At 41.5% G+C, this 27,538-nt stretch overlaps 1 protein-coding gene across 1 annotated transcript in view; it reads right to left on the bottom strand.

Moving 5' to 3' along the window:
• LOC110516873 (protein eyes shut homolog) overlaps positions 1–27,538 on the bottom strand; it is a 240,571-nt gene that overhangs the window by 45,670 nt on the left and 167,363 nt on the right. Inside the window, exons 16-18 of the mRNA XM_090217983.1 lie at positions 16,018–16,200; positions 2,838–3,004; positions 1,864–2,008 (exon numbers count right to left, since the gene is read on the bottom strand). Of these exons, the coding sequence (XP_090074109.1) occupies positions 1,864–2,008; positions 2,838–3,004; positions 16,018–16,200 (495 nt within the window). The remainder of the gene's footprint in view (positions 1–1,863; positions 2,009–2,837; positions 3,005–16,017; positions 16,201–27,538) is intronic.

Below are 27,538 nucleotides of genomic sequence, written 5' to 3'. Positions count from 1 at the left end.
ATGGTGGGACCACAGTACAGCACCACTACTCTGTGTGTGTGTGTGTGTATGTGTGTGTGTGTGTGTGTGTGTGTTGATGTGTGTGTGTGTGTGTTGATGTGTGTGTGTTGATGTGTGTGTGTTGGTGTGTGTGTGTGTGTGTTGATGTGTGTGTGTGTGTTGATGTGTGTTGATGTGTGTGTGTGTGTGTGTGTGTGTGTGTGTGTGTGTGAGAGAGAGAGAGGCTGATTTTCATTCCAAAGCGTGTATGTTTATCCAGAGATGAATGAATCATTGGGATGTTTGTTCAATAGAACCAAACAGACAGACGGGTTACGTCCCAAACAGTACCATATTTCCTACTTAGTGCACTACTTTTGACCCCCATTCGGCTCTGGTCAAAAGGTAGTGCACTATATTTGGGATGTAGCATGGGAGATTGCTCCTGTCTGCATATATAACCACCAAATGGAAAAATACTTGTTCACCTTCATTTAAAGTACAGTGATCTTTCACAATAACAAGGCATCATCATCATCATCATCATCATCATGCCAATACCCACGGTGGAGGCAGCAGCATCGTGTGCCTTAACAACTTGTGATGATATTCATATCTGTTATTATCATTACTGTTAGTTATGGAGGTGATATCCCCACCACGCTGCTCCACTCGCATTAGCAATCACAATCAACACTATACTCAGAATGCTCGGTCCCAAATGGCACCCTATTGCCTATACACTGCACTACCTTTAAACCAGGAGGCTAATAGGGCTCTGGTCAAAAGTAGTGCACTATATAGGGAATAGGTTCCATTTGGGATGTAACCATAGGCTTCATTAAGGGTCAGCTGGGAGCCAATAGAATTGATTCTGATTATGACAACCGTCATCTGGATGGTGCCCTTGTCTGACTGACTTATGAGCGGGCCAAATGGGATTTGCAGAGAATGCATAACTTTACAGGCGTGAAGTGATTAAAGGGACAATCTATGATTCAAAAACAGCTAAACTGTTAAGCAGCCACTGTTTTTGGTAAACAGCTGTGGGATGGGGCTGGAGAAATGTAAAATTCATAGACGAAGCTATGGATGCAAGGACTGACCATCCATGAGATCAAAGTTGAATCATGTTTTGAAGCTATACAGAGTTTTGTTTTACAATTACAGTGCTTACAAACAATGCATTAAAAACAAGCTTACATTTGGGGGTTCTGGTGGGGTACGGCAGTTGAACTAAGCTCATGAGGCATTTATAAGTTATATTCCTCAACACTCAATGGCTATATATGATCAATTTAAAAGTTAAAAAAATAAACGTACCAATCCCAGATTGCCCCTTTAAAGGACGCAGGCACAATCAACGTTGGAGCTCTATTCTAACCTCATCTCCCCTCTCTGAATGCTATTGCACTCCCTCTGACTGTCTGACTGTCTGCAACTAGCCTGCCACTATGCTGCTGCCACTGATCTCCCCCCTCTGAATGGTATTGCACTCCCTCTGACTGTCTGACTGTCTGCAACTAGCCTGCCACTATGCTGCTGCCACTGATCTCCCCCCTCTGAATGGTATTGCACTCCCTCTGACTGTCTGACTGTCTGCAACTAGCCTGCTGCTGCCACTCTACAGACGTCGAGGCCATGTTACAAACACTGTGAAAAATGTTGTTGTAAAAAGGTGTTTATATTCATTTTATCAGTTCAATTTTATACTCACTATAGTCAGTAGTGGTGGTAGTAGTTACTTATAGTTGCAATACTACAGTCACTGTAATGTCTTGCCGTGAAAGCTGTTGGAGTCACTGTAATGTCTTGCCGTGAAAGCTGTTGGAGTCACTGTAATGTCTTGCCGTGAAAGCTGTTGGAGTCACTGTAATGTCTTACCTTGAAAGCCATTGCGAAACCTGGATCCGAGGGGCAGTAGTTCAGGAGTATATTCATTATATCCTCCTACAAAGACTTGGCTTTGCGCGTTGAGACCTGCCAGGTGGCCTGGAGAAGAGCCTGTCCTGTTTCTCTGTCCGTCCACCTGAAAGGATACAGCAATGATTCAGTACACCATACTCAGGCTCTGCCTTGATGGATCCACAAAGACAAGACTCCTATTATAGCAGTCTGTCAATGGATCAGCAAAGAGAAGACTCCTATTATAGCAGCCTGTCAATGGATCAGCAAAGAGAAGACTCCTATTATAGCAGTCTGTCAATGGATCAGCAAAGAGAAGACTCCTAATTCTAGCAGTCTGTCAATGGATCAGCAAAGAGAAGACTCCTATTATAGCAGTCTGTCATTGGATCAGCAAAGAGAAGACTCCTATTATAACAGTCTGTCAATGGATAAGCAAAGAGAAGACTCCTATTATATCAGTCTGTCAATGGATCAGCAAAGAGAAGACTCCTAATTCTAGCAGTCTGTCAATGGATCAGCAAAGAGAAGACTCCTATTATAGCAGTCTGTCAATGGATCAGCAAAGAGAAGACTCCTAATTCTAGCAGTCTGTCAATGGATCAGCAAAGAGAAGACTCCTATTATAGCAGCCTGTCAATGGATCACCAAAGAGAAGACTCCTATTATAGCAGTCTGTCAATGGATCAGCAAAGAGAAGACTCCTATTATAGCAGTCTGTCAATGGATCAGCAAAGACAAGACTCCTATTATAGCAGTCTGTCAATGGACATATGAGCTTAGATTCCAGTCACAGACCTCTGACCTCAGAATGGGAACAGTCATGTTTTCAGATGACAGTGCATTAAGGAACCTTTTTACAATATGAAACATATCCTAAAACATCCAAGAGACTCACACTATCGATTACACATTATTTTCAGGGGTAGAAAGATACTGAAAAAGAAAAGCACCTTTAACCATCCTGTTCTCTTAGATCTGCCAAAGTTCACAGTGTGGATATCGATCTCACGGTTCAGCCGGTCGCTGACCATGGTTCCCACACCAGATCCAAGGTTGAACTTGTGAACAATTCTGCCATTCCGAACCCCCAGAACTAGGAAGTCATCTCCATCAATGCCTGTAACCATAGAATTAAAATATGGAACACACACATATACAGTGAGGCAAAAAAGTATTTAGTCAGCCACCAATTGTGCAAGTTCTCCCACTTAAAAAGATGAGAGAGGCCTGTAATTTTCATCATAGGTACACTTCGACTATGACAGACAAAACGAGAGAAAAAAATCCAGAAAATCACATGGTAGGATTTTTTATGAATTTATTTGCAAATTATGGTGGAAAATAAGTATTTGGTCACCTACAAACAAGCAAGATGTCTGGCTCTCACAGACCTGTAACTTCTTCTTTAAGAGGCTCCTCTGTCCTCCACTCGTTACCTGTATTAATGGCACCTGTTTGAACTTGTTATCAGTATAAAAGACACCTGTCCACAACCTCAAACAGTCACACTCCAAACTCCACTATGGCCAAGACCAAAGAGCTGTCAAAGGACACCAGAAACAAAATTGTATTCATAAATAATACATTCATAAAAAATCCTACAATGTGATTTTCTGGATTTTTTTTATTCTAATTTTGTCTGTCATAGTTGAAGTGTACCTATGATGAAAATTACAGGCCTCTCTCATCTTTTTAAGTGGGAGAACTTGCACAATTGGTGGCTGACTAAATACTTTTTTGTCCCACTGTATATACAATACAGAACACATACATACAATATAGAACACATATTTCATATATACAATATAGAACACATATCATTTATACAATAGAGAACACACATATACAGTATAGGACACATATATACAATATAGAACACATATATACAATATAGAACACATATTTCATATATACAATACAGAACACATATATACAATATAGAACACATATTTCATATATACAATACAGAACACATATATACAATATAGAACACATATATACAATATAGAACACATATATACAATATAGAACACATATATCATACATACAATATAGAACACATATCATTTATACAATAGAGAACACACATATACAGTATAGGACACATATATACAATACAGAACACATATATACAATATAGAACACATATATACAATATAGAACACATATATACAATATAGAACACATATATCATACATACAATATAGAACACATATCATTTATACAATAGAGAACACACATATACAGTATAGGACACATATATACAATATAGAACACATATATCATACATACAATATAGAACACATATCATTTATACAATAGAGAACACACATATACAGTATAGGACACATATATACAATACAGAACACATATATACAATATAGAACACATATATACAATATAGAACACATATATACAATATAGAACACATATATCATACATACAATATAGAACACATATCATTTATACAATAGAGAACACACATATACAGTATAGGACACATATATACAATATAGAACACATATTTCATATATACAATACAGAACACATATATACAATATAGAACACATATTTCATATATACAATACAGAACACATATATACAATATAGAACACATATATCATTCATACAATATAGAATACATATATCATTCATACAATATAGAACACATATATCATTCATACAATATAGAATACATATCATTTATACAATAGAGAACACATATATACAGTATAGGACACATATATACAATACAGAACACATATATACAATATAGAACCCATATATCATTCATACAATATAGAATACATATCATTTATACAATAGAGAACACATATATACAGTATAGGACACATATATCATATATACAATAAAGAACACATACATACAATATAGAACCCATATATACAATATAGAACACATATACAGTGCCTTGCGAAAGTATTCGGCCCCCTTGAAATTTGCGACATTTTGCCAGGCTTTTTTTGTCAGGCTTCAAACATAAAGATATAAAACTGTATTTTTTTGTGAAGAATCAACAACAAGTGGGACACAATCATGAAGTGGAACGACATTTATTGGATATCTCAAACTTTTTTAACAAATCAAAAACTGAAAAATTGGGCGTGCAAAATTATTCAGCCCCTTTACTTTCAGAGCAGCAAACTCTCTCCAGAAGTTCAGTGAGGATCTCTGAATGATCCAGTGTTGACCTAAATGACTAATGATGATAAATACAATCCACCTGTGTGTAATCAAGTCTCCGTATAAATGCACCTGCACTGTGATAGTCTCAGAGGTCCGTTAAAAGCGCAGAGAGCATCATGAAGAACAAGGAACACACCAGGCAGGTCCGAGATACTGTTGTGAAGAAGTTTAAAGCCGGATTTGGATACAAAAAGATTTCCCAAGCTTTAAACATCCCAAGGAGCACTGTGCAAGCGATAATATTGAAATGGAAGGAGTATCAGACCACTGCAAATCTACCAAGACCTGGCCGTCCCTCTAAACTTTCAGCTCATACAAGGAGAAGACTGATCAGAGATGCAGCCAAGAGGCCCATGATCACTCTGGATGAACTGCAGAGATCTTCAGCTGAGGTGGGAGACTCTGTCCATAGGACAACAATCAGTCATATATTGCACAAATCTGGCCTTTATGAAAGAGTGGCAAGAAGAAAGCCATTTCTTAAAGATATCCATAAAAAGTGTTGTTTAAAGTTTGCCACAAGCCACCTGGGAGACACACCAAACATGTGTAAGAAGGTGCTCTGGTCAGATGAAACCAAAATTGAACTTTTTGGCAACAATGCAAAACGTTATGTTTGGCGTAAAAGCAACACAGCTCATCACCCTGAACACACCATGCCCACTGTCAAACATGGTGGTGGCAGCATCATGGTTTGGGCCTGCTTTTCTTCAGCAGGGACAGGGAAGATGGTTAAAATTGATGGGGAGATGGATGGAGCCAAATACAGGACCATTCTGGAAGAAAACCTGATGGAGTCTGCAAAAGACCTGAGACTGGGACGGAGATTTGTCTTCCAACAAGACAATGATCCAAAACATAAAGCAAAATCTACAATGGAATGGTTCAAAAATAAATATAGCCAGGTGTTAGAATGGCCAAGTCAAAGTCCAGACCTGAATCCAATCGAGAATCTGTGGAAAGAACTGAAAACTGCTGTTCACAAATGCTCTCCATCCAACCTCACTGAGCTCGAGCTGTTTTGCAAGGAGGAATGGGAAAACATTTCAGTCTCTCGATGTGCAAAACTGATAGAGACATACCCCAAGCGACTTACAGCTGTAATCGCAGCAAAAGGTGGCGCTACAAAGTATTAACTTAAGGGGGCTGAATAATTTTGCACGGACAATTTTTCAGTTTTTGATTTGTTAAAAAAGTTTGAAATATCCAATAAATGTCGTTCCACTTCATGATTGTGTCCCACTTGTTGTTGATTCTTCACAAAAAAATACAGTTTTATATCTTTATGTTTGAAGCCTGAAATGTGGCAAAAGGTCACAAAGTTCAAGGGGGCCGAATACTTTCGCAAGGCACTGTATACAATATAGAACACATATATACAATATAGAACACATATCATATATACAATATAGAACACATATATACAATATAGAACACATATATACAATTTAGAACATATATATACAATACAGAACACATATATATACAATACAGAACACATATACAGTTGAAGTCAGAAGTTAACATGCACCTAAGCCAAATACATTTAAAGTCAGTTTTTCATAATTCCTGACATTTAATCCTCAAATCAAATCAAATTGTATTTGTCACATACACATGGTTAGCAGATGTTAATGCGAGTGTTGTGAAATGCTTGTGCTTCTAGTTCCGACCATGCAGTAATATGTAACAAGTAATCTAACCTAACATTTTCACAACTACCTTAAGTGTAAAGGAATGAATAAGAATATGTACATAAAAATATATGAATGAGTGATGGCCGAACGGCATAGGCAAGATGCAGTAGATGGTATGGAGTACAGTATATACACATGATATGAGTAATGTAGGGTATGTAAACATATAAAGTGCCATTGTTTAAAGTGGCTAGTGATACATTTATTACATCAAGATGGCAAGATGCAGTAGATGGTATAGAGTACAGTATATACATATGATATGAGAAATGTAGGGTATGTAAACATGATATAAAGTGGCATTGTGTAAAGTGGCTAGTGATACATTTATTACATCAATTTTTCCATTATTTAAGTGGCTGGAGTTGAATCAGTATGTTGAAAGCAGCCCCTCAATGTTAGTGGTGGCTGTTTAACAGTCTGATGGCCTTGAGATAGAAGCTGTTTTTCAGTCTCTCGGTACCAGCTTTGATGCACCTGTACTGACCTCGCCTTCTGGATGATAGCGGGGTGAACAGGCAATGGCTCGGGTGGTTGTCGTCCTTGATGATCTTTTTGGCCTTCCTGTGACATCGGGTGGTGTAGGTGTCCTGGAGGGCAGGTAATTTGCCCCCGGTGATGCGTTGTGCAGACCTCACTACCCTCTGGAGAGCCTTACGGTTATGGGCGGAGCAGTTGCCGTACCAGGCGGTGACTGCTCCGCCCATAACCGCCCATGCTCCACCCATCCTAGTAACAATTCTCTGTCTTAGGTCAGTTAGGATCACCACTTTATTTTAAGAATGTGAAATGTCAGAATAATAGTAGAGAGAAATATTTATTTCAGCTTTTATTTATTTCATCACATTCCCAGTGGGTAAGAAGTTCACATACACTTAATTAGTATTTGGTAGCATTGCCATTAAATTGTTTAACTTTGGTCAAACATTTTGGTAGCCTTCCACAAGCTTCCCACAATAAGTTGGGTGAATTTTGGCCCATTCCTCTTGACAGAGCTGGTGTAACTGAGTCAGGTTTGTAAGGCCTCCGTGCTCGCACACTCTTTTCAGTTCTGCCCACAAATGTTCTATGGGATTGAGGTCAGGGATTTGTGATGGCCCTCCAATACCTTGACTCTGTTGTCCTTCAGCCATTTTTCCACAACTTTGAAAGTATGCTTGGGGTCATTGTCCATTTGGAAGACCCATTTGCAAACAAGCTTTAACTTCCTGACTGATGTCTTGAGATGTTGCTTCAATATATCCACATAATTTTCCTTCCTCATGACGCCATCTATTTTGTGAAGTGCACCAGTCCCTCCTGCAGCAAAGCACCCTAACAACATGATGCTGCTACCCCCGTGCTTCACGGTTGGGATGGTGTTCTTTGGCTTGCAAGCCTCCCCCTTTTTCCTCCAAACATAATGATGGTCATTATGGCTAAACAGTTCTATTTTTGTTTCATCAGACCAGAGGACATTTCTCCAAAAAGTACAATCTTTGTTCCCATGTGCAGTACAGAACACATATATACAATATAGAACCCATATATCATTCATACAATATAGAATACATATCATTTATACAATAGAGAACACATATATACAGTATAGGACACATATATCATATATACAATAAAGAACACATACATACAATATAGAACCCATATATACAATATAGAACACATATACAGTGCCTTGCGAAAGTATTCGGCCCCCTTGAAATTTGCGACATTTTGCCAGGCTTTTTTTGTCAGGCTTCAAACATAAAGATATAAAACTGTATTTTTTTGTGAAGAATCAACAACAAGTGGGACACAATCATGAAGTGGAACGACATTTATTGGATATCTCAAACTTTTTTAACAAATCAAAAACTGAAAAATTGGGCGTGCAAAATTATTCAGCCCCTTTACTTTCAGAGCAGCAAACTCTCTCCAGAAGTTCAGTGAGGATCTCTGAATGATCCAGTGTTGACCTAAATGACTAATGATGATAAATACAATCCACCTGTGTGTAATCAAGTCTCCGTATAAATGCACCTGCACTGTGATAGTCTCAGAGGTCCGTTAAAAGCGCAGAGAGCATCATGAAGAACAAGGAACACACCAGGCAGGTCCGAGATACTGTTGTGAAGAAGTTTAAAGCCGGATTTGGATACAAAAAGATTTCCCAAGCTTTAAACATCCCAAGGAGCACTGTGCAAGCGATAATATTGAAATGGAAGGAGTATCAGACCACTGCAAATCTACCAAGACCTGGCCGTCCCTCTAAACTTTCAGCTCATACAAGGAGAAGACTGATCAGAGATGCAGCCAAGAGGCCCATGATCACTCTGGATGAACTGCAGAGATCTTCAGCTGAGGTGGGAGACTCTGTCCATAGGACAACAATCAGTCATATATTGCACAAATCTGGCCTTTATGAAAGAGTGGCAAGAAGAAAGCCATTTCTTAAAGATATCCATAAAAAGTGTTGTTTAAAGTTTGCCACAAGCCACCTGGGAGACACACCAAACATGTGGAAGAAGGTGCTCTGGTCAGATGAAACCAAAATTGAACTTTTTGGCAACAATGCAAAACGTTATGTTTGGCGTAAAAGCAACACAGCTCATCACCCTGAACACACCATGCCCACTGTCAAACATGGTGGTGGCAGCATCATGGTTTGGGCCTGCTTTTCTTCAGCAGGGACAGGGAAGATGGTTAAAATTGATGGGGAGATGGATGGAGCCAAATACAGGACCATTCTAGAAGAAAACCTGATGGAGTCTGCAAAAGACCTGAGACTGGGACGGAGATTTGTCTTCCAACAAGACAATGATCCAAAACATAAAGCAAAATCTACAATGGAATGGTTCAAAAATAAATATAGCCAGGTGTTAGAATGGCCAAGTCAAAGTCCAGACCTGAATCCAATCGAGAATCTGTGGAAAGAACTGAAAACTGCTGTTCACAAATGCTCTCCATCCAACCTCACTGAGCTCGAGCTGTTTTGCAAGGAGGAATGGGAAAACATTTCAGTCTCTCGATGTGCAAAACTGATAGAGACATACCCCAAGCGACTTACAGCTGTAATCGCAGCAAAAGGTGGCGCTACAAAGTATTAACTTAAGGGGGCTGAATAATTTTGCACGGACAATTTTTCAGTTTTTGATTTGTTAAAAAAGTTTGAAATATCCAATAAATGTCGTTCCACTTCATGATTGTGTCCCACTTGTTGTTGATTCTTCACAAAAAAATACAGTTTTATATCTTTATGTTTGAAGCCTGAAATGTGGCAAAAGGTCACAAAGTTCAAGGGGGCCGAATACTTTCGCAAGGCACTGTATACAATATAGAACACATATATACAATATAGAACACATATCATATATACAATATAGAACACATATATACAATATAGAACACATATATACAATTTAGAACATATATATACAATACAGAACACATATATATACAATACAGAACACATATACAGTTGAAGTCAGAAGTTAACATGCACCTAAGCCAAATACATTTAAAGTCAGTTTTTCATAATTCCTGACATTTAATCCTCAAATCAAATCAAATTGTATTTGTCACATACACATGGTTAGCAGATGTTAATGCGAGTGTTGTGAAATGCTTGTGCTTCTAGTTCCGACCATGCAGTAATATGTAACAAGTAATCTAACCTAACATTTTCACAACTACCTTAAGTGTAAAGGAATGAATAAGAATATGTACATAAAAATATATGAATGAGTGATGGCCGAACGGCATAGGCAAGATGCAGTAGATGGTATGGAGTACAGTATATACACATGATATGAGTAATGTAGGGTATGTAAACATATAAAGTGCCATTGTTTAAAGTGGCTAGTGATACATTTATTACATCAAGATGGCAAGATGCAGTAGATGGTATAGAGTACAGTATATACATATGATATGAGAAATGTAGGGTATGTAAACATGATATAAAGTGGCATTGTGTAAAGTGGCTAGTGATACATTTATTACATCAATTTTTCCATTATTTAAGTGGCTGGAGTTGAATCAGTATGTTGAAAGCAGCCCCTCAATGTTAGTGGTGGCTGTTTAACAGTCTGATGGCCTTGAGATAGAAGCTGTTTTTCAGTCTCTCGGTACCAGCTTTGATGCACCTGTACTGACCTCGCCTTCTGGATGATAGCGGGGTGAACAGGCAATGGCTCGGGTGGTTGTCGTCCTTGATGATCTTTTTGGCCTTCCTGTGACATCGGGTGGTGTAGGTGTCCTGGAGGGCAGGTAATTTGCCCCCGGTGATGCGTTGTGCAGACCTCACTACCCTCTGGAGAGCCTTACGGTTATGGGCGGAGCAGTTGCCGTACCAGGCGGTGACTGCTCCGCCCATAACCGCCCATGCTCCACCCATCCTAGTAACAATTCTCTGTCTTAGGTCAGTTAGGATCACCACTTTATTTTAAGAATGTGAAATGTCAGAATAATAGTAGAGAGAAATATTTATTTCAGCTTTTATTTATTTCATCACATTCCCAGTGGGTAAGAAGTTCACATACACTTAATTAGTATTTGGTAGCATTGCCATTAAATTGTTTAACTTTGGTCAAACATTTTGGTAGCCTTCCACAAGCTTCCCACAATAAGTTGGGTGAATTTTGGCCCATTCCTCTTGACAGAGCTGGTGTAACTGAGTCAGGTTTGTAAGGCCTCCGTGCTCGCACACTCTTTTCAGTTCTGCCCACAAATGTTCTATGGGATTGAGGTCAGGGATTTGTGATGGCCCTCCAATACCTTGACTCTGTTGTCCTTCAGCCATTTTTCCACAACTTTGAAAGTATGCTTGGGGTCATTGTCCATTTGGAAGACCCATTTGCAAACAAGCTTTAACTTCCTGACTGATGTCTTGAGATGTTGCTTCAATATATCCACATAATTTTCCTTCCTCATGACGCCATCTATTTTGTGAAGTGCACCAGTCCCTCCTGCAGCAAAGCACCCTAACAACATGATGCTGCTACCCCCGTGCTTCACGGTTGGGATGGTGTTCTTTGGCTTGCAAGCCTCCCCCTTTTTCCTCCAAACATAATGATGGTCATTATGGCTAAACAGTTCTATTTTTGTTTCATCAGACCAGAGGACATTTCTCCAAAAAGTACAATCTTTGTTCCCATGTGCAGTAGCAAACCTTAGTCTGGCTTTTTTATAGCGGTTTTGGAGCAGTGACTTCTTCCTTGCTGAGCGGCCTTTCAGGTTATGTCGATATAGGACTCGTTTTACTGTGGGTATAGATACTTTTGTACCTGTTTCCTCCAGCATCTTCACAAGGTCCTTTGCTGTTGTTCTGGGATTGATTTGCACTTTTCGCACCAAAGTACGTTCATCTCTAGGAGACAGAGCGCATCTCCTTCCTGAGCGGTATGACGGCTGCGTGGACCCATGGTGCTTATACTTGCGTACTATTGTTTGTACAGGTGAACGTGGTACCTTCAGGCATTTGGAAATTGCTCCCAAGGATGAACCAGACTTGTGGAGGTCTACAATCACTTTTCTGAGGTCTTGGCTGATTTCTTTTGATTTTCCCAGGATGTCAAGCAAAGAGGCACTGAGTTTGAAGGTAGGCCTTGAAATACATGCACAGGTACACCTCCAATTGACTCAAATGATGTCAATCAGCCTATCAGAAGCTTCTAAAGCCATGACATTTTCTGGAAATATCCAAGCTTTTTAAAGACACAGTCAACTTAGTTAATGTAAACTTCTGACCCACTGGAATTGTGATACAGTGAATTATAAGTGAAATAATCTGTCTTTAAACAATTGTTGGAAAAATTACTTGTTTCATGCACAAAGTAGATGTCCTAACCAACTTGCCAAAACTATAGTTTGTAAACAAGAAATGTGTGGAGTGGTTGAAAAGTGAGTTTTAATGACTCCAACCTATGTGTATGTAAACTTCTGACTTCAACTGTATATCAAATATACAATATAGAACACATATATACAATATAGAACACATATATACAATATAGAACACATATCATATATACAATATAGAACACATATCATATACACAATATAGAACACATATATACAAAATAGAACACACATATACAGTTTCGAACACATATTTCATACATGCAATATAGAACACATATCATATACACAATAGAGAACACATATATACAATATAGAACACATATATACAATACAGAACACATATATACAATATAGAACACATGTGTACAATATAGAACACACATATACAATATAGAACACATATATACAATATAGAACACATATCATATATTCAATATAGAACACATGTATACAATATAGAACACATATCATATATTCAATATAGAACACATATATACAATATAGAGCACACATATACAATATAGAACACATATATACAATATAGAACACATATCATATATTCAATATAGAACACATGTATACAATATAGAACACATATCATATATTCAATATAGAACACATATATACAATATAGAACACATATCATATATTCAATATAGAACACATATATACAATATAGAGCACACATATAAAATATAGAACACATGTATACAATATAGAACACATATCATATATTCAATATAGAACACATATATACAATATAGAGCACACATATACAATATAGAACACATATATACAATATAGAACACATATCATATATTCAATATAGAACACATGTATACAATATAGAGCACACATATACAATATAGAACACATGTATACAATATAGAACACATGTATACAATATAGAGCACACATATACAATATAGAACACATGTATACAATATAGAACACATATATACAATACAGAACACATATCATATATTCAATATAGAACACATATCATATATTCAATATAGAACACATATATACAATATAGAACACATATCATATATTCAATATAGAACACATATATACAATATAGAGCACACATATACAATATAGAACACATGTATACAATATAGAACACACATATAAAATATAGAACACATGTATACAATATAGAACACATATCATATATTCAATATAGAACACATGTATACAATATAGAACACATATCATATATTCAATATAGAACACATATATACAATATAGAACACATATATACAATATAGAGCACACATATAAAATATAGAACACATGTATACAATATAGAACACATATCATATATACAATATAGAACACATATATACAATATAGAGCACACATATAAAATATAGAACACATGTATACAATATAGAACACATATCATATATACAATATAGAACACATATATACAATATAGAGCACACATATAAAATATAGAACACATGTATACAATATAGAACACATATCATATATTCAATATAGAACACATATATACAATATAGAACACATATCATATATACAATATAGATTACATGCTGTATGATGATTAAATTACTATGGGATATGTACTATATATCTGGACCATATGACATGGACTCGTATCTCACAAAGTGTAATGGGATCATCAAGTAGTCCGACTACTATGTGCTGCATAACATTTCAAAACATTAGCTATGTGACATTGCTGAACCCCATTTCTGTCTGAATGAATCTAAGCTAAAACAATGAGTATGTCAATAATCTTGATGTTTTTTTGGGGTGAGGAAGTCTTTGTCACACCATCTAGTGAAGGATGGTTGTGCTTCATGGAGCAGTATATGGGTGGAGGGACCAGCGTCACGGAGGACTACTTTTGGTTTTATATACTTACTACTTTTCTATTTCTTCAATAGTTTGTATATCTATGTTTGGTATAATTGCTTCTAAAGTTCGAAAACGTCTAACTTGATTAGACATTTTGTAATTGCTGTCATACAATCCAACATGTTTAATATAAAGCAAATCATTCTACTGGATGTCCCATGGAGGTTTGATGTCAATTTATCAGACCAATTATAGTTGTTCGTTGTTCGTCATCCTTCCCTTTTAATTTCCCTCTTTTTATTTTGTCCTCTTTCTTTCTTTGTACAGTGCTAGTCTTTCTGTTCGTTTCCTTCCCCCGACGACTACATCATTATTCAAGTTGGCTGTCTCCTTCCTCCTCTCCCTCTATGAATCACCCTAAATAGTCATCTCTAGAGGGAACCATCCAAGTGCAGAAGATCCACAACCCAACCCTTGTGTTTCCTATTCAGCTGTCCCAAATGGCACCCTATTCCCTACATAGTACTAGTTTTGACCAGAGCCCTGTGGGCTACATATGCACCATATAGGAAATAGGGTGCCATTTGGGATGCACCCTCTGTCGTCTTTTGATTAAACATACTGTGCACTGATGACATGGCATTCAGTTAAGCAGCTATTAAAGTTGACCTGAGAGAAAGGAAACATTTAAAAGTAAGGAAGGAAAGGAAAGGGAAGGGAAGGGAAGGAAGGAAGGAAGGAAGGAAGGAAAGGAAAGGAAGGAAGGAAGGAAAGGAAAGGAAAGGAAGGAAGGAAGGAAGGAAGGAAGGAAGGAAGGAAGGAAGGAAGGAAGGAAGGAAGGAAGGAAGAAAGCAAGGAAGGAAGGAAGGAAGGAAGGAAGGAAGGAAGGAAGGAAGGAAGGAAGGAAGGAAGGAAGGAAGGAAGGAAGGAAGGAAGGAAGGAAGGAAGGAAGGAAGGAAGGAAGGAAGGAAGGATAGAGCTACATCTGTCCCTTATTAATAGTGTATCCAAATGATGTCTCATCTGCCTCATATCAAAGAACATTAAAAGCTATTAACATAAATGAATGGGAGTCATTTGCTTGCTTGTATCACCTCTTCATCCATTGGCTGCCAACTACAGCCTTTATTTTATTACCCTCTCTGAAAGAAAATAAAAAACTCTTGAAGTCGAAAACAATAGTTTAGATGAGAGTTGAATTAATTGCGGGGAGATGTCTGGAACACTCATCAGTAGAAAACAGGTTGAAACAGTCTCGTACTCTGCCAAAGGGAGTCCCTTGGCAAAAATATCTTTATTAGCGGGAAAGTGAGTGGAAAGTCTGTGTGTGTGTGTGTGTGGGAGAGAGAGTGTGTTTTTGTGTGTGTGTTTGTGTGTGTGCGTGTGTGTGTGTGCCTGCGTGCGTGCGTGTAATCTATCGCCCTGAAAAATCTATTAGGAGCCACACATTGGGACTGCCCCACTCCTTTTCAAAACAAATGAATGAAAAATCCTAAAGGTTGAATGGAATTCAACTCTCCTTTAACAAAAGAAAAATAGACTGCTCCATCCTCACCCTGTCCTTTCTGTCCAGAGAAGAGGATGAGGTTGTCCTTCAGAGCTGAGGCTCTGTCGGCGAACGTTAGTTTCAGTTGGAACTCGTAGTAGACACTGAGACTGGGGATGGAAGAGTACGCTATGAACGAGGTGTACCCAAACTCATCATTCCCACTGAACCTGGCCCGGGTGATGTTGATGGCTGCAGGGGAAAATAAAAAGCAATATACAAACTCTGTTACAGTTTGTTGCTCACCATCAAGGAACATATAGTTTTGTTACTCACCATCAAGGAACATACAGTTTTGTTACTCATAATCAAGATAAATATAGTTCCGTTACTCACCATCAAGGGACATATAGTTTTGTTACTCACCATCAAGGAACATAGAGTCCTGTTACTCACCATCAAGACAAATATAGTTCCGTTACTCACCATCAAGGGACATATAGTTTTGTTACTCACCATCAAGGGACATATAGTTCTGTTACTCACCATCAAGGGACATATAGTTCTGTTACTCACCATCAAGGGACATATAGTTCTGTTACTCACCATCAAGGGACATATAGTTCTGTTACTCACCATCAAGGGACATATAGTTCTGTTACTCACCATCAAGGGACACATAGTTCTGTTACTCACCAACAACAAACATATAGTTCTGTTACTCACCATCAAGACAAATATAGTTCTGTTACTCACCATCAACAAACATATAGTTCTGTTACTCACCATCAACAAACATATAGTTCTGTTACTCACCATCAACAAACATATAATTCTGTTACTCACCATCAACAAACATATAGTTCTGTTACTCACCATCAAGGGACGTATAGTTCTGTTACTCACCCTCAAGAAACACATAGTTATGCTGCTCACCTTCATGGGACATATAGTTCTGTTACTCACCATCAAGGGACATATAGTTCTGTTACTCACCAACAAATATGAGGCAGAAATGCGACAACATTACAATTGCTCACCGATAAAGAGTAATCTAACATAATGGCACAAGTTATAAGAATAGAATAGACAAGAATAGACTAGGAACCCCCAGTGAGGATAACTGACAGTATAGAATAGAACAGACTAGGAAGACCTGGTGAGGATAACTGACAGTATACAATAGAATAGATTAGGAAACCCCAGTAATGATAACTGACAGTATAGAATGGAATAGACTAGAAGCCCGAGTGAGGATAATTGACAGTATAGAATAGAATAGACTAGAAGCCCCAGTGAGGATAATTGACAGTATAGAATAGAATAGCCTAGAAGCCCCAGTGAGGATAATTGACAGTATAGAATAGAATAGACTAGAAGCCCCAGTGAGGATAACTGACAGTATAGAATAGAATAAACTAGAATCCTCAGTGAGGATAACTGACAGTATAGAATAGACTAGAAGCCCCAGTGAGGATAATTGACAGTATAGAATAGAATAAAATATAATCCCCAGTGAGGATAACTGACAGTAGCCTACATATCTTAGTCCTATGGACATGAAACATTATAGACCTGGATGAAATAGAAGTGTACAGTAGCTGAAATATTACACACCGAACTGTGTGTTACACCCAGAACCAATGTATCTCTATATCACCATACATCTATATACAGCTCTTACGACATCAATCTTAACATCACCATTACATAAATGTCTTTGATTATTTTGTTTCCAAACACGTCACCAGCATCGGCAGTACTAGCAGCTGCCACAAGACAGCACTGTTGATTCACCATGCCGTACCACAGAGACACCATGCCGTACCACCACCTCACAATGATATGAGGATGATGGCCTGTTTTAGAATACTGCCTTTTCCCCATCCCCATTTTCTTTTCATTAGTCGCTGCTAACAAAGGTTCTTGGCAGGCGAGCAACATTTCAAATACCCTACATAATGTTCACTGCTGGTAGCTAGGGGGACAATAACTAATCCCAGTGATTATCAATTACAATCAACAGCTTACTAGTTCTAAACGCATAGTTGATTCAATAATGCTGCCTGCCTCGTTCTCCCTTGTTCTCTTCCCATTTTAGCACTGACCACTGATTCACTGGATTTTACACCAGGGAGGGACTTAATGGGAATATCCTCTCTCTCTCCCCATCTCTCCCTCCCTCCCCCCTCCCTCCCCAGAATAAATTAAACATCTGTGGCATATCTCGGCACACCAATCAGACCCTGGTCGTGCACGCAACATTAGGCTCTATATCTTAGCAAATATATTGTAACTTGCATATTGTCTCTTTCTTTCTCGTGACTTCCTTCTCTCTGTCTGTCTCTTTCTCGTGACTTCCTTCTCTCTGTCTGTCTCTCTTTCTCGTGATTTCCTTCTCTCTGTCTGTCTCTCTTTCTCGTGATTTCCTTCTCTCTGTCTGTCTCTTTCTCGTGACTTCCTTCTCTCTGTCTGTCTCTCTTTCTCGTGATTTCCTTCTCTCTGTCTTTGTCTCTTTCCTTCCCCTCAGTCCTTCTAGCCCTCCATGTCTACATACAATGTCTGCATCCCAAATGGTAGTCTATTCCCTTAATTCTGCACTACAGCTGTTCTAACAGGGGGATTTGTGAAACGTATTCCTCGGTCTGAGGCGTCTCCACTTACGTCAGTGAATAGTTAGCTTTTTCACTTGGCGCCAACTGGTAAGACGCTTCAGGAGGAAGCTGTAATGGCTAATCAAGCAGCGCGGCGTCCTTTACAGAGCTCCCCTCTGTGACTGGTCGGTGCTCCTCTGTTTGGCTGGTGAATTATTGATGCCTGTTATGCAGGAAAAAAATTCTGCTGTTATTGTTAAGTCTGGTTTTGTATTTGGTTTCAACATTGGTTTTGTATTTCCACAGTGTCTATTGAACGGCTGCTTCACGGCTTTATAGCAACAGCTCAATCTGAGTTTCTATAGTCAGTTTGAACTGATTGTCTGTGGACGCTCCCTCAGTGGCATGCAGCATGTTTTTTTACCTCTGCTCTCTGAGTGCAATGCAGCTTCCCTCTCTTCCTGTTCCTCCTCCTCCTCCCCTTCTTTGTGGTTATTTGCAGGGAGAGCTGATATGAGCATGAATTCCTGTTGAGCTTCTTGTCAAGGGTCATATACATTGCTATTTCTAGGACAGAATAGTCTTGGGGATCAGGGCACTATACACTACATTTGACAAAGGATAGTGAGGTGTCCACAGGGTACAAATCCTCTCCTCCATCAAATATCATAAACAGGCACAAAAGGTTGTACTGTAGGTGGAGCCCAGACGTGACCCCCTATCGGCAGGATCAACGACGGTAGGTGGAGCCCAGGCGTGACCCCCTATTGACAGGATCAACAAAGGTAGGTGGAGCCCAGGCATAACCTCCTATCGACAGGATCAACAACGGTAGGTGGAGCCCAGGCATAACCTCCTATCGACAGGATCAACGGTAGGTGGAGCCCAGGCGTGACCCCCTATCGACAGGTTCAACAACGGTAGGTGGAGCCCAGGCATAACCTCCTATCGACAGGTTCAACAACGGTAGGTGGAGCCCAGGCGTGACCCCCTATCGACAGGATCAACGGCACAAGGTGGAGCCCAAGCGTGACCCCCTATCGACAGGATCAACGGCACAAGGTGGAGCCCAAGCGTGACCCCCTATCGACAGGATCAACGGCACAAGGTGGAGCCCAGGCATGACCCCCTATCGACAGGATCAACGGTAGGTGGAGCCCAGGCATAACCTCCTATCGACAGGTTCAGCGGTTGTGGAAGATCTTGGTGTTCTATGTGTATTCCCTGACATCCAGTGTACCCTAAGCGGGGTTTACAGCACCCGGATGCATCCGTTTATCAGAAATACAGCTAATTCAACTTACAGTAGCTTCTTTTTCTTCTGAAACCGGATGTGGGAACTCCGCCCAGGCGTCTTTTTGCGCCTGCTATGTTAGGTTGAATCTGTGTGATAGCACTGAGAGTAGTGATTGGTTTCTTCTCTCTAGATGGCCTCAAGCATTCCACATCTTTCCTCACGCTCTGTCGGTATGAACTGAACATGGTGGTGCCAAATGGCACTCTATTTCCTAAATAGTGCACTACTTTTGACCAGATCCATCAGGAAGTGCATTACATAAGAAATAGGGTGCCATTTGGGATGCATCCACAACCATTAAAAATATAACCTACCGACCCTTCCCCTGCTCCCACCCAATCTATTCTGATATACAGGAAGCCTTAAGGCTGACTTATTGGGAGTAGCTTGTGTTACTATATTCGTTGTGAACCGACGGTTTGAACAACACAAATCAATAGACACCATAAAGCCTGCTGTTGTTATTCTGAGTTTGTGAGTTCACCTCATGTAGTCTGGTCCTAACTCCTGTAGCTAGGAGTACTGCATTATTACACACTTCAATAGACCACATACCAGAACATCAACTATTTCCACCAAGTACAGTAGAAGTTTATATTGTGTTCTCCTCTCCCCGTGGGAATGCATGTCTAACACATTATAAGACCTTGGCTGACATGGCTGGCTGCCATTCAATCAAAGCTTGCAATGGGGAAAATACAAAACATTGCTTCTAGGCAGAGAAAACAGATGCCTATTTCAAGTAAATGAAGAGGTCGGATTCCCAAATGAAAATAAAATAAATGAATAATCATTCCCATTCATTTGAGATTGAGGCCTGCAGATTTATTTGAACTGTGTGTAGCCTATTGAATCCACCCACAACTGTGGGAAAATATTTCCTACAACAAGCCAAAAAATAACACTGCAATCTAATCCTTCCAGAAATGACATACAACACAGCATCATGAAGAGAATAAGTAAGACAGGAGGTTAAGTATCTCTGGTGTTATATATGTGATAGCCAGGCCCCAGATCAGTTTGAGCTGTAAGAGAGAACGTTTAGTATTTAGTATCTCTGTCACGCCCTGACCATAGTTTACTTTGTATTTTCTATGTTTTGATTGGTCAGGGTGTGATCTGAGTGGGCATTCTATGTTTCATGTCTTGTTTGTCTATTTCTATGTTCAGCCTGATATGGTTCTCAGTCAGAGGCAGGTGTTCGTCATTGTCTCTGATTGGGAACCATATTTAGGTAGCCTGGGGTTCACCGTGTGTTTGTGGGTGATTGTTCCTGTCTATGTGTTTTCACCAGATAGGCTGTTTAGGTTTTCGTTACGTTCATCACGTTCTTTATTTTGTAGTGTTTGTATTGATTCGTGTTTTACGTTTTGTTCATTAAAACATGGATCGCAATCTACATGCTGCATTTTGGTCCGATCCTTGTTCTACCTCTTCATCAGAGGAGGAGATAGAAGAAAACCGTTACAGAATCACCCACCACCAACGGACCAAGCAGCGTGTCAACAGGCAGCAGCAGCAGCGTAAAGAGGAATGGACATGGGAGGACGTTTTGGATGGCAAGGGCTGTTACACTTGGGAGGAGATACTGGCTGGAAGAGATCGCCTCCCATGGGAACAGGTGGAGGCACTTAGGAGAGCAGAGGCAGCCGGAGAGAGGAGCCGGCGATATGAGGGAACACGGCTGGCAAGGAAGCCCGAGAGGCAGCCCCAAAAATTTCTTGGGGGGGGGCTAACAGGGAGTATGGCTACGCCAGGTAGGAGACCTGGGCAGACTCCCTGTGCTTACCGGGGGGCTAGAGAGACCGGACAGGCACCGTGTTATGCAGTGGTGCGCACGGTGTCTCCAGTGCGGGTGCATAGCCCGGTGCGGTATATTCCAGCTCCGCGTGTCGGCCGGGCTAGATTGAGCGTCGAGCCTAATGCCATGAAGCCGGCTCTACGCAGCTGGTCCCCAGTGCGTCTCCTTGGGCCGGCTTACATGGCACCAGCCTTGCGCTCGGTGTCTCCGGTTTGCCTGCATAGCCCAGTGCGGGCTATTCCACCTCGCCGCACTGGCAGGGCGACCGTGAGCATTCAACCAGGTAAGGTTGGGCAGGCTCGGTGCACAAGAGCTCCAGTGCACCTGCACGGTCCGGTTTTTCCAGTACCACCTCCACACCCCAGCCCTCCGGTAGCAGCTCCCCGCACCAGGCTTCCTGTGCGTGTCCTCGGCCCAGTACCACCAGTGCCAGCACCACGCATCAGGCCTACAGTGCGCCTCGCCTGTCCAGCGCTGCCAGAGCCTCCCTCCTCTTCAGCGCTGTCGGAGTCTCCCGCCTGTTTAGCGCTGTTAGAGCCTTCCTTCTCTACAGCGCTGCCGGAGTCTCCCGCCTGTTCAGAACTGCCAGTTAGCATAGAACTGCCAGTTAGCATAGAGCTGCCAGTTAGCATAGAGCTGCCAGTTAGCATAGAGCTGCCAGTTAGCATAGAGCTTCCAGTTAGCATAGAGCTTCCAGTTAGCAAGGAGCTGCCAGTTAGCAAGGAGCTGCCAGTCTGCAAGGAGCTGCCAGTCTGCAAGGAGCTGCCAGTCTGCAAGGAGCTGCCAGTCTGCATAGAGCTGCCAGTCTGCATGGAGCTGCCAGTCTGCAAGGAGCCGCCAGAGCTGCCTGTCTGCAGGATGCCGCCAAAGCTGCCAGTCTGCAAGGAGCCGCCAGTCTGCAAGGAGCCGCCAGAGCTGCCAGTTAGCATGGAGCAGCCAGGGCCGCCAGTTAGCATGGAGCAGCCAGGGCCGCCAGTCAGCATGGAGCAGCCAGGGCCGCCAGTCAGCATGGAGCAGCCAGGGCCGCCAGTCAGCATGGAGCAGCCAGTCAGCATGGAGCAGCCAGTCAGCATGGAGCAGCCAGAGCAGCCAGTCAGCATGGAGCAGCCAGAGCTGCCAGTCAGCATGGAGCAGTCAGTCAGCATGGAGCAGCCAGAGCTGCCAGTCAGCATGGAGCAGCCAGTCATCATGGAGCAGCCAGAGCAGTCTGCCAGCATGGAGCAGCCAGAGCTGTCAGTCAGCATGGAGCAGCCAGAGCTTCCAGATCTGCCAGTCGTCCAGACTCTTCCAGATCTGCCAGTCGACCAGACTCTTCCAGATCTGCCAGTCGACCAGACTCTTCCAGCTCTGCCAGTCGACCAGACTCTTCCAGATCTGCCAGTCGACCAGACTCTTCCAGATCTGCCAGTCGACCAGACGCTTCCAGATCTGCCAGTCGATCAGACTCTTCCAGATCTGCCAGTCGTCCAGACTCTTCTAGATCTGCCAGTCGTCCAGACTCTTCCAGATCTGCCAGTCGTCCAGACTCTTCCAGATCTGCCAGTCGTCCAGACTCTTCCAGATCTGCCAGTCGTCCAGACTCTTCCAGATCTGCCAGTCGTCCAGACTCTTCCAGATCTGCCAGTCGACCAGATTCTCCCAGATCTGCCAGTCGACCAGATTCTCCCAGATCTGCCAGTCGACCAGACTCTTCCGGATCCGCCAGTCAGCCAGGATCTTCCGGATCCGCCAGTCAGCCAGGATCTTCCGGATCCGCCAGTCAGCCAGGATCTTCCGGATCCGCCAGTCAGCCAGGATCTTCCGGATCCGCCATTCAGCCAGGATCTTCCAGAACCGCCAGCCAGCCAGGATCTGCCGGATCCAACCACCTGCCTGAGCTTCCTCTGAGTGCTGAGCTTCTTCTCAGTGCTGAGCTTCCTCTCAGGGCTGAGCTACCCATCTGTCCCGAGTTACCTCTGTCCCGAGCTGTCCCGAGTTACCTCTGTCCCGAGCTGTCCCTCTGTCCCATGTTATCATTGTGGTGGGTAACCTATTTAGGGACGTTTAGGAGGGGGATTAAAACTGTCATGGAGTGGGGTCCACGTCCAGCGCCAGAGCCGCCACCGCGGACAGATGCCCACCCAGACCCTCCCCTATAGGTTCAGGTTTTGCGGCCGGAGTCCGCACCTTGGGGGGGGGGGGGTACTGTCACGCCCTGACCATAGTTTACTTTGTATTTTCTATGTTTTGATTGGTCAGGGTGTGATCTGAGTGGGCATTCTATGTTTCATGTCTTGTTTGTCTATTTCTATGTTCAGCCTGATATGGTTCTCAGTCAGAGGCAGGTGTTCGTCATTGTCTCTGATTGGGAACCATATTTAGGTAGCCTGGGGTTCACTGTGTGTTTGTGGGTGATTGTTCCTGTCTATGTGTTTTCACCAGATAGGCTGTTTAGGTTTTCGTTACGTTCATCACGTTCTTTATTTTGTAGTGTTTGTATTGATTCGTGTTTTACGTTTTGTTCATTAAAACATGGATCGCAATCTACACGCTGCATTTTGGTCCGATCCTTGTTCTACCTCTTCATCAGAGGAGGAGATAGAAGAAAACCGTTACAATCTCTGCTGTTATAAATATGATAGCCAGGTCCCAGATCAGTTTGAGCTGTAAGACAGGAAGTTTAGTATTATCTCTGCTGTTATAAATATGATAGCCAGGTCCCAGATCAGTTTGAGCTGTAAGACAGGAAGTTTAGTATTAACTCTGCTGTTATAAATGTGATCGCCAGGTCTCAGATCAGTTTGAGCTGTGTTGCTAAATCCTATTGAATGACAAGACATGACAATGACCATCAGAGTTGGCAAGACAGCATAACTAGATCAGGGACCAGGTTTGATTTCTGTAGTAGTGTAGAGGTACGTCATTCTAAGCATGGACAGAACACAAGAACAGCTGTGGCACAACTCAGGGATATAAGGGGTTACAGACACAGTAGAGAGAGGGTGGGCTCTTTGGGTTTCATCAGTTATGCAAATCATTTTGGGAATAATCAGTCTGTTTAAATGAACACTCTTTTGAGTTTAGGACCTACACACATTATTATCACTGTATATCTGGGTTGGGATCAATTCCATTTCAATTAAGTCGATTCAGGAACTGACCCCAACCCTGCTGTTTATTAACCATGAGATGCTTATTGACCTTCATGGACCTTCTATGACAGGTTTGAGGGAATAAAGAATGTTCTATCACCCAGGTGGTGGTAAGGGAATAAAGTACATTCTATCACCCAGGTGGTGGTGAGGGAATAAAGGACGTTCTATCACCCAGGTGGTGGTGAGGGAATAAAGGACGTTCTATCACCCAGGTGGTGAGGGCATAAAGAATGTTCTATCACCCAGGTGGTGGTGAGGGAATAAAGGACGTTCTATCACCCAGGTGGTGGTGAGGGAATAAAGGACATTCTATCACCCAGGTGGTGGTGAGGGAATAAAGGACATTCTATCACCCAGGTAGTGGTGAGGGCATATAGGTTGTTCTATCACCCAGGTAGTGGTGAGGGCATAAAGGATGTTCTATCACCCAGGTGGTGGCAAGGGCATAAAGGATGTTCTATCACCCAGGTGGTGGTGAGGGCATAAAGGATGTTCTATCACCCAGGTGGTGGTGAGGGCATAAATAACTTTCTATCACCCAGGTGGCGATGAGGGCATAAAGGATGTTCTATCACCCAGGTGGTGATGAGGGCATAAAGGATGTTCTATCACCCAGGTGGTGGTGAGGGCATAAAGGATGTTCAATCACCCAGGTGGTGGTGAGGGAATAAAGGATGTTCTATCAGCCCAGGTGGTGGTGAGGGCATAAAGGATGTTCAATCACCCAGGTGGTGGTGAGGGAATAAAGGATGTTCTATCAGCCCAGGTGGTTTTGAGGGAATAAAGGATGTTCTATCACCCAGGTGGTGATGAGGGAATAAAGGATGTTCTATCACCCAGGTGGTGGTGAGGGAATAAAGGATGTTCTATCACCCAGGTGGTGATGACGGAATAAAGGATGTTCAATCACCCAGGTGGTGGTGAGGGAATAAAGGATGTTCTATCACCCAGGTAGTGGTGAGGGAATAAAGGATGTTCTATCAGCCCAGGTGGTTTTGAGGGAATAAAGGATGTTCTATCACCCAGGTGGTGATGAGGGAATAAAGGATGTTCAATCACCCAGGTGGTGGTGAGGGAATAAAGGATGTTCTATCACCCAGGTGGTGGTGAGGGAATAAAGGACGTTCTATCACCCAGGTGGTGGTGAGGGAATAAAGGATGTTCTATCACCCAGGTAGTGATGATAGAAGTTGGGGAAAATAAAACCCCTATTTCCAAGAGAAAAATACACTGATGCTTAAAAGACACTGAGAGGACAAACCATTAAGAACACCGGGTCTTTCCATGACATAGACTGACTAGTTGAATCCAGGCGAAAGCTATGATCCCTTATTGATGTCACTTGTTAAATCCACTTCCATCAGTGTAGATGAAGGGGAGGAGACAGGTTAAACAAGGATTTTGAAGCCTTGAGACAGTTGAGACATGGATTGTCTAGTTGTGCCATTCAGAGGGTGAATGGGCGAGACAACATATTGAAGTGCCTTTTGAACGGGGTATAATAGTAGGTGTCAGGCGCACTGGTTCATGTAAAGAACTGCAACGCTGCTGGGTTTTTCACACAGATTCTTGTGTGTATCAAGAATGGCCCACCACCCAAAGGACATCCAGTCAACTTGACACAGCTGTGGGAAGCATTGGAGTCAACATGGACCAGCATCCCTGTGGAGCGCTTTTGACACCTTGTGAGTCCATGACCCGACGAATTGAGGCTGTTCTGAGGGCAAAAGGACTGGGTGCAACTCAATATTAGGAAGGTATTCTTAATGTTTTGTACACTCAGTGTAGAAAATCCATATTGTTTATGTTTTTCTAAAGGGTATTGGTCTTAACAGCATCCACCACACATCCATATAGTTTCCTACTGTTTTCCCTTCTCTCAGTAGCTAACCTTGAACTCCACAAACCCTTCCATATTCCAGAGTGAACAAACAGACTGAACAGTACGGTACTGTAATAGCAAATACAGTAAACACAACAAAAACATACTTTCTCAAAATGATCTTTCTGAAAATCCTTCATTTTTGTTTTTTTAAAATTGCAAAATAGGTATGTTGACATACCTTCCTACCCACTCTGTATCTATAACAACATGTATGTTGACATACCTTCCTACCAACTCTGTATCTATAACAACATGTATGTTGACATACCTTCCTACCAACTCTGTATCTATAACAACATGTATGTTGACATACCTTCCTACCCACTCTGTATCTATAACAACATGTATGTTGACATACCTTCCTACCCACTCTGTATCTATAACAACATGTATGTTGACATACCTTCCTACCCACTCTGTATCTATAACAACATGTATGTTGACATACCTTCCTACCCACTCTGTATCTATAACAACATGTATGTTGACATACCTTCCTACCCACTCTGTATCTATAACAACATGTATGTTGACATACCTTCCTACCCACTCTGTATCTATAACAACATGTATGTTGACATACCTTCCTACCCACTCTGTATCTATAACAACATGTATGTTGACATACCTTCCTACCCACTCTGTATCTATAACAACATGTATGTTGACATACCTTCCTACCCACTCTGTATCTATAACAACATGTATGTTGACATACCTTCCTACCAACTCTGTATCTATAACAACATGTATGTTGACATACCTTCCTACACACTCTGTATCTATAACAACATGTATGTTGACATACCTTCCTACCCACTCTGTATCTATAACAACATGTATGTTGACATACCTTCCTACCCACTCTGTATCTATAAC

This window comes from Oncorhynchus mykiss, chromosome 23 (assembly GCF_057628025.1).
Source record: "Oncorhynchus mykiss isolate SJ-2025 chromosome 23, ASM5762802v1, whole genome shotgun sequence".
Lineage (NCBI taxonomy): Eukaryota > Metazoa > Chordata > Actinopteri > Salmoniformes > Salmonidae > Oncorhynchus > Oncorhynchus mykiss.
The sequence above is the reverse complement of the archived record's forward strand: the minus strand, read 5'-3'. Positions and strand labels throughout refer to the sequence as shown.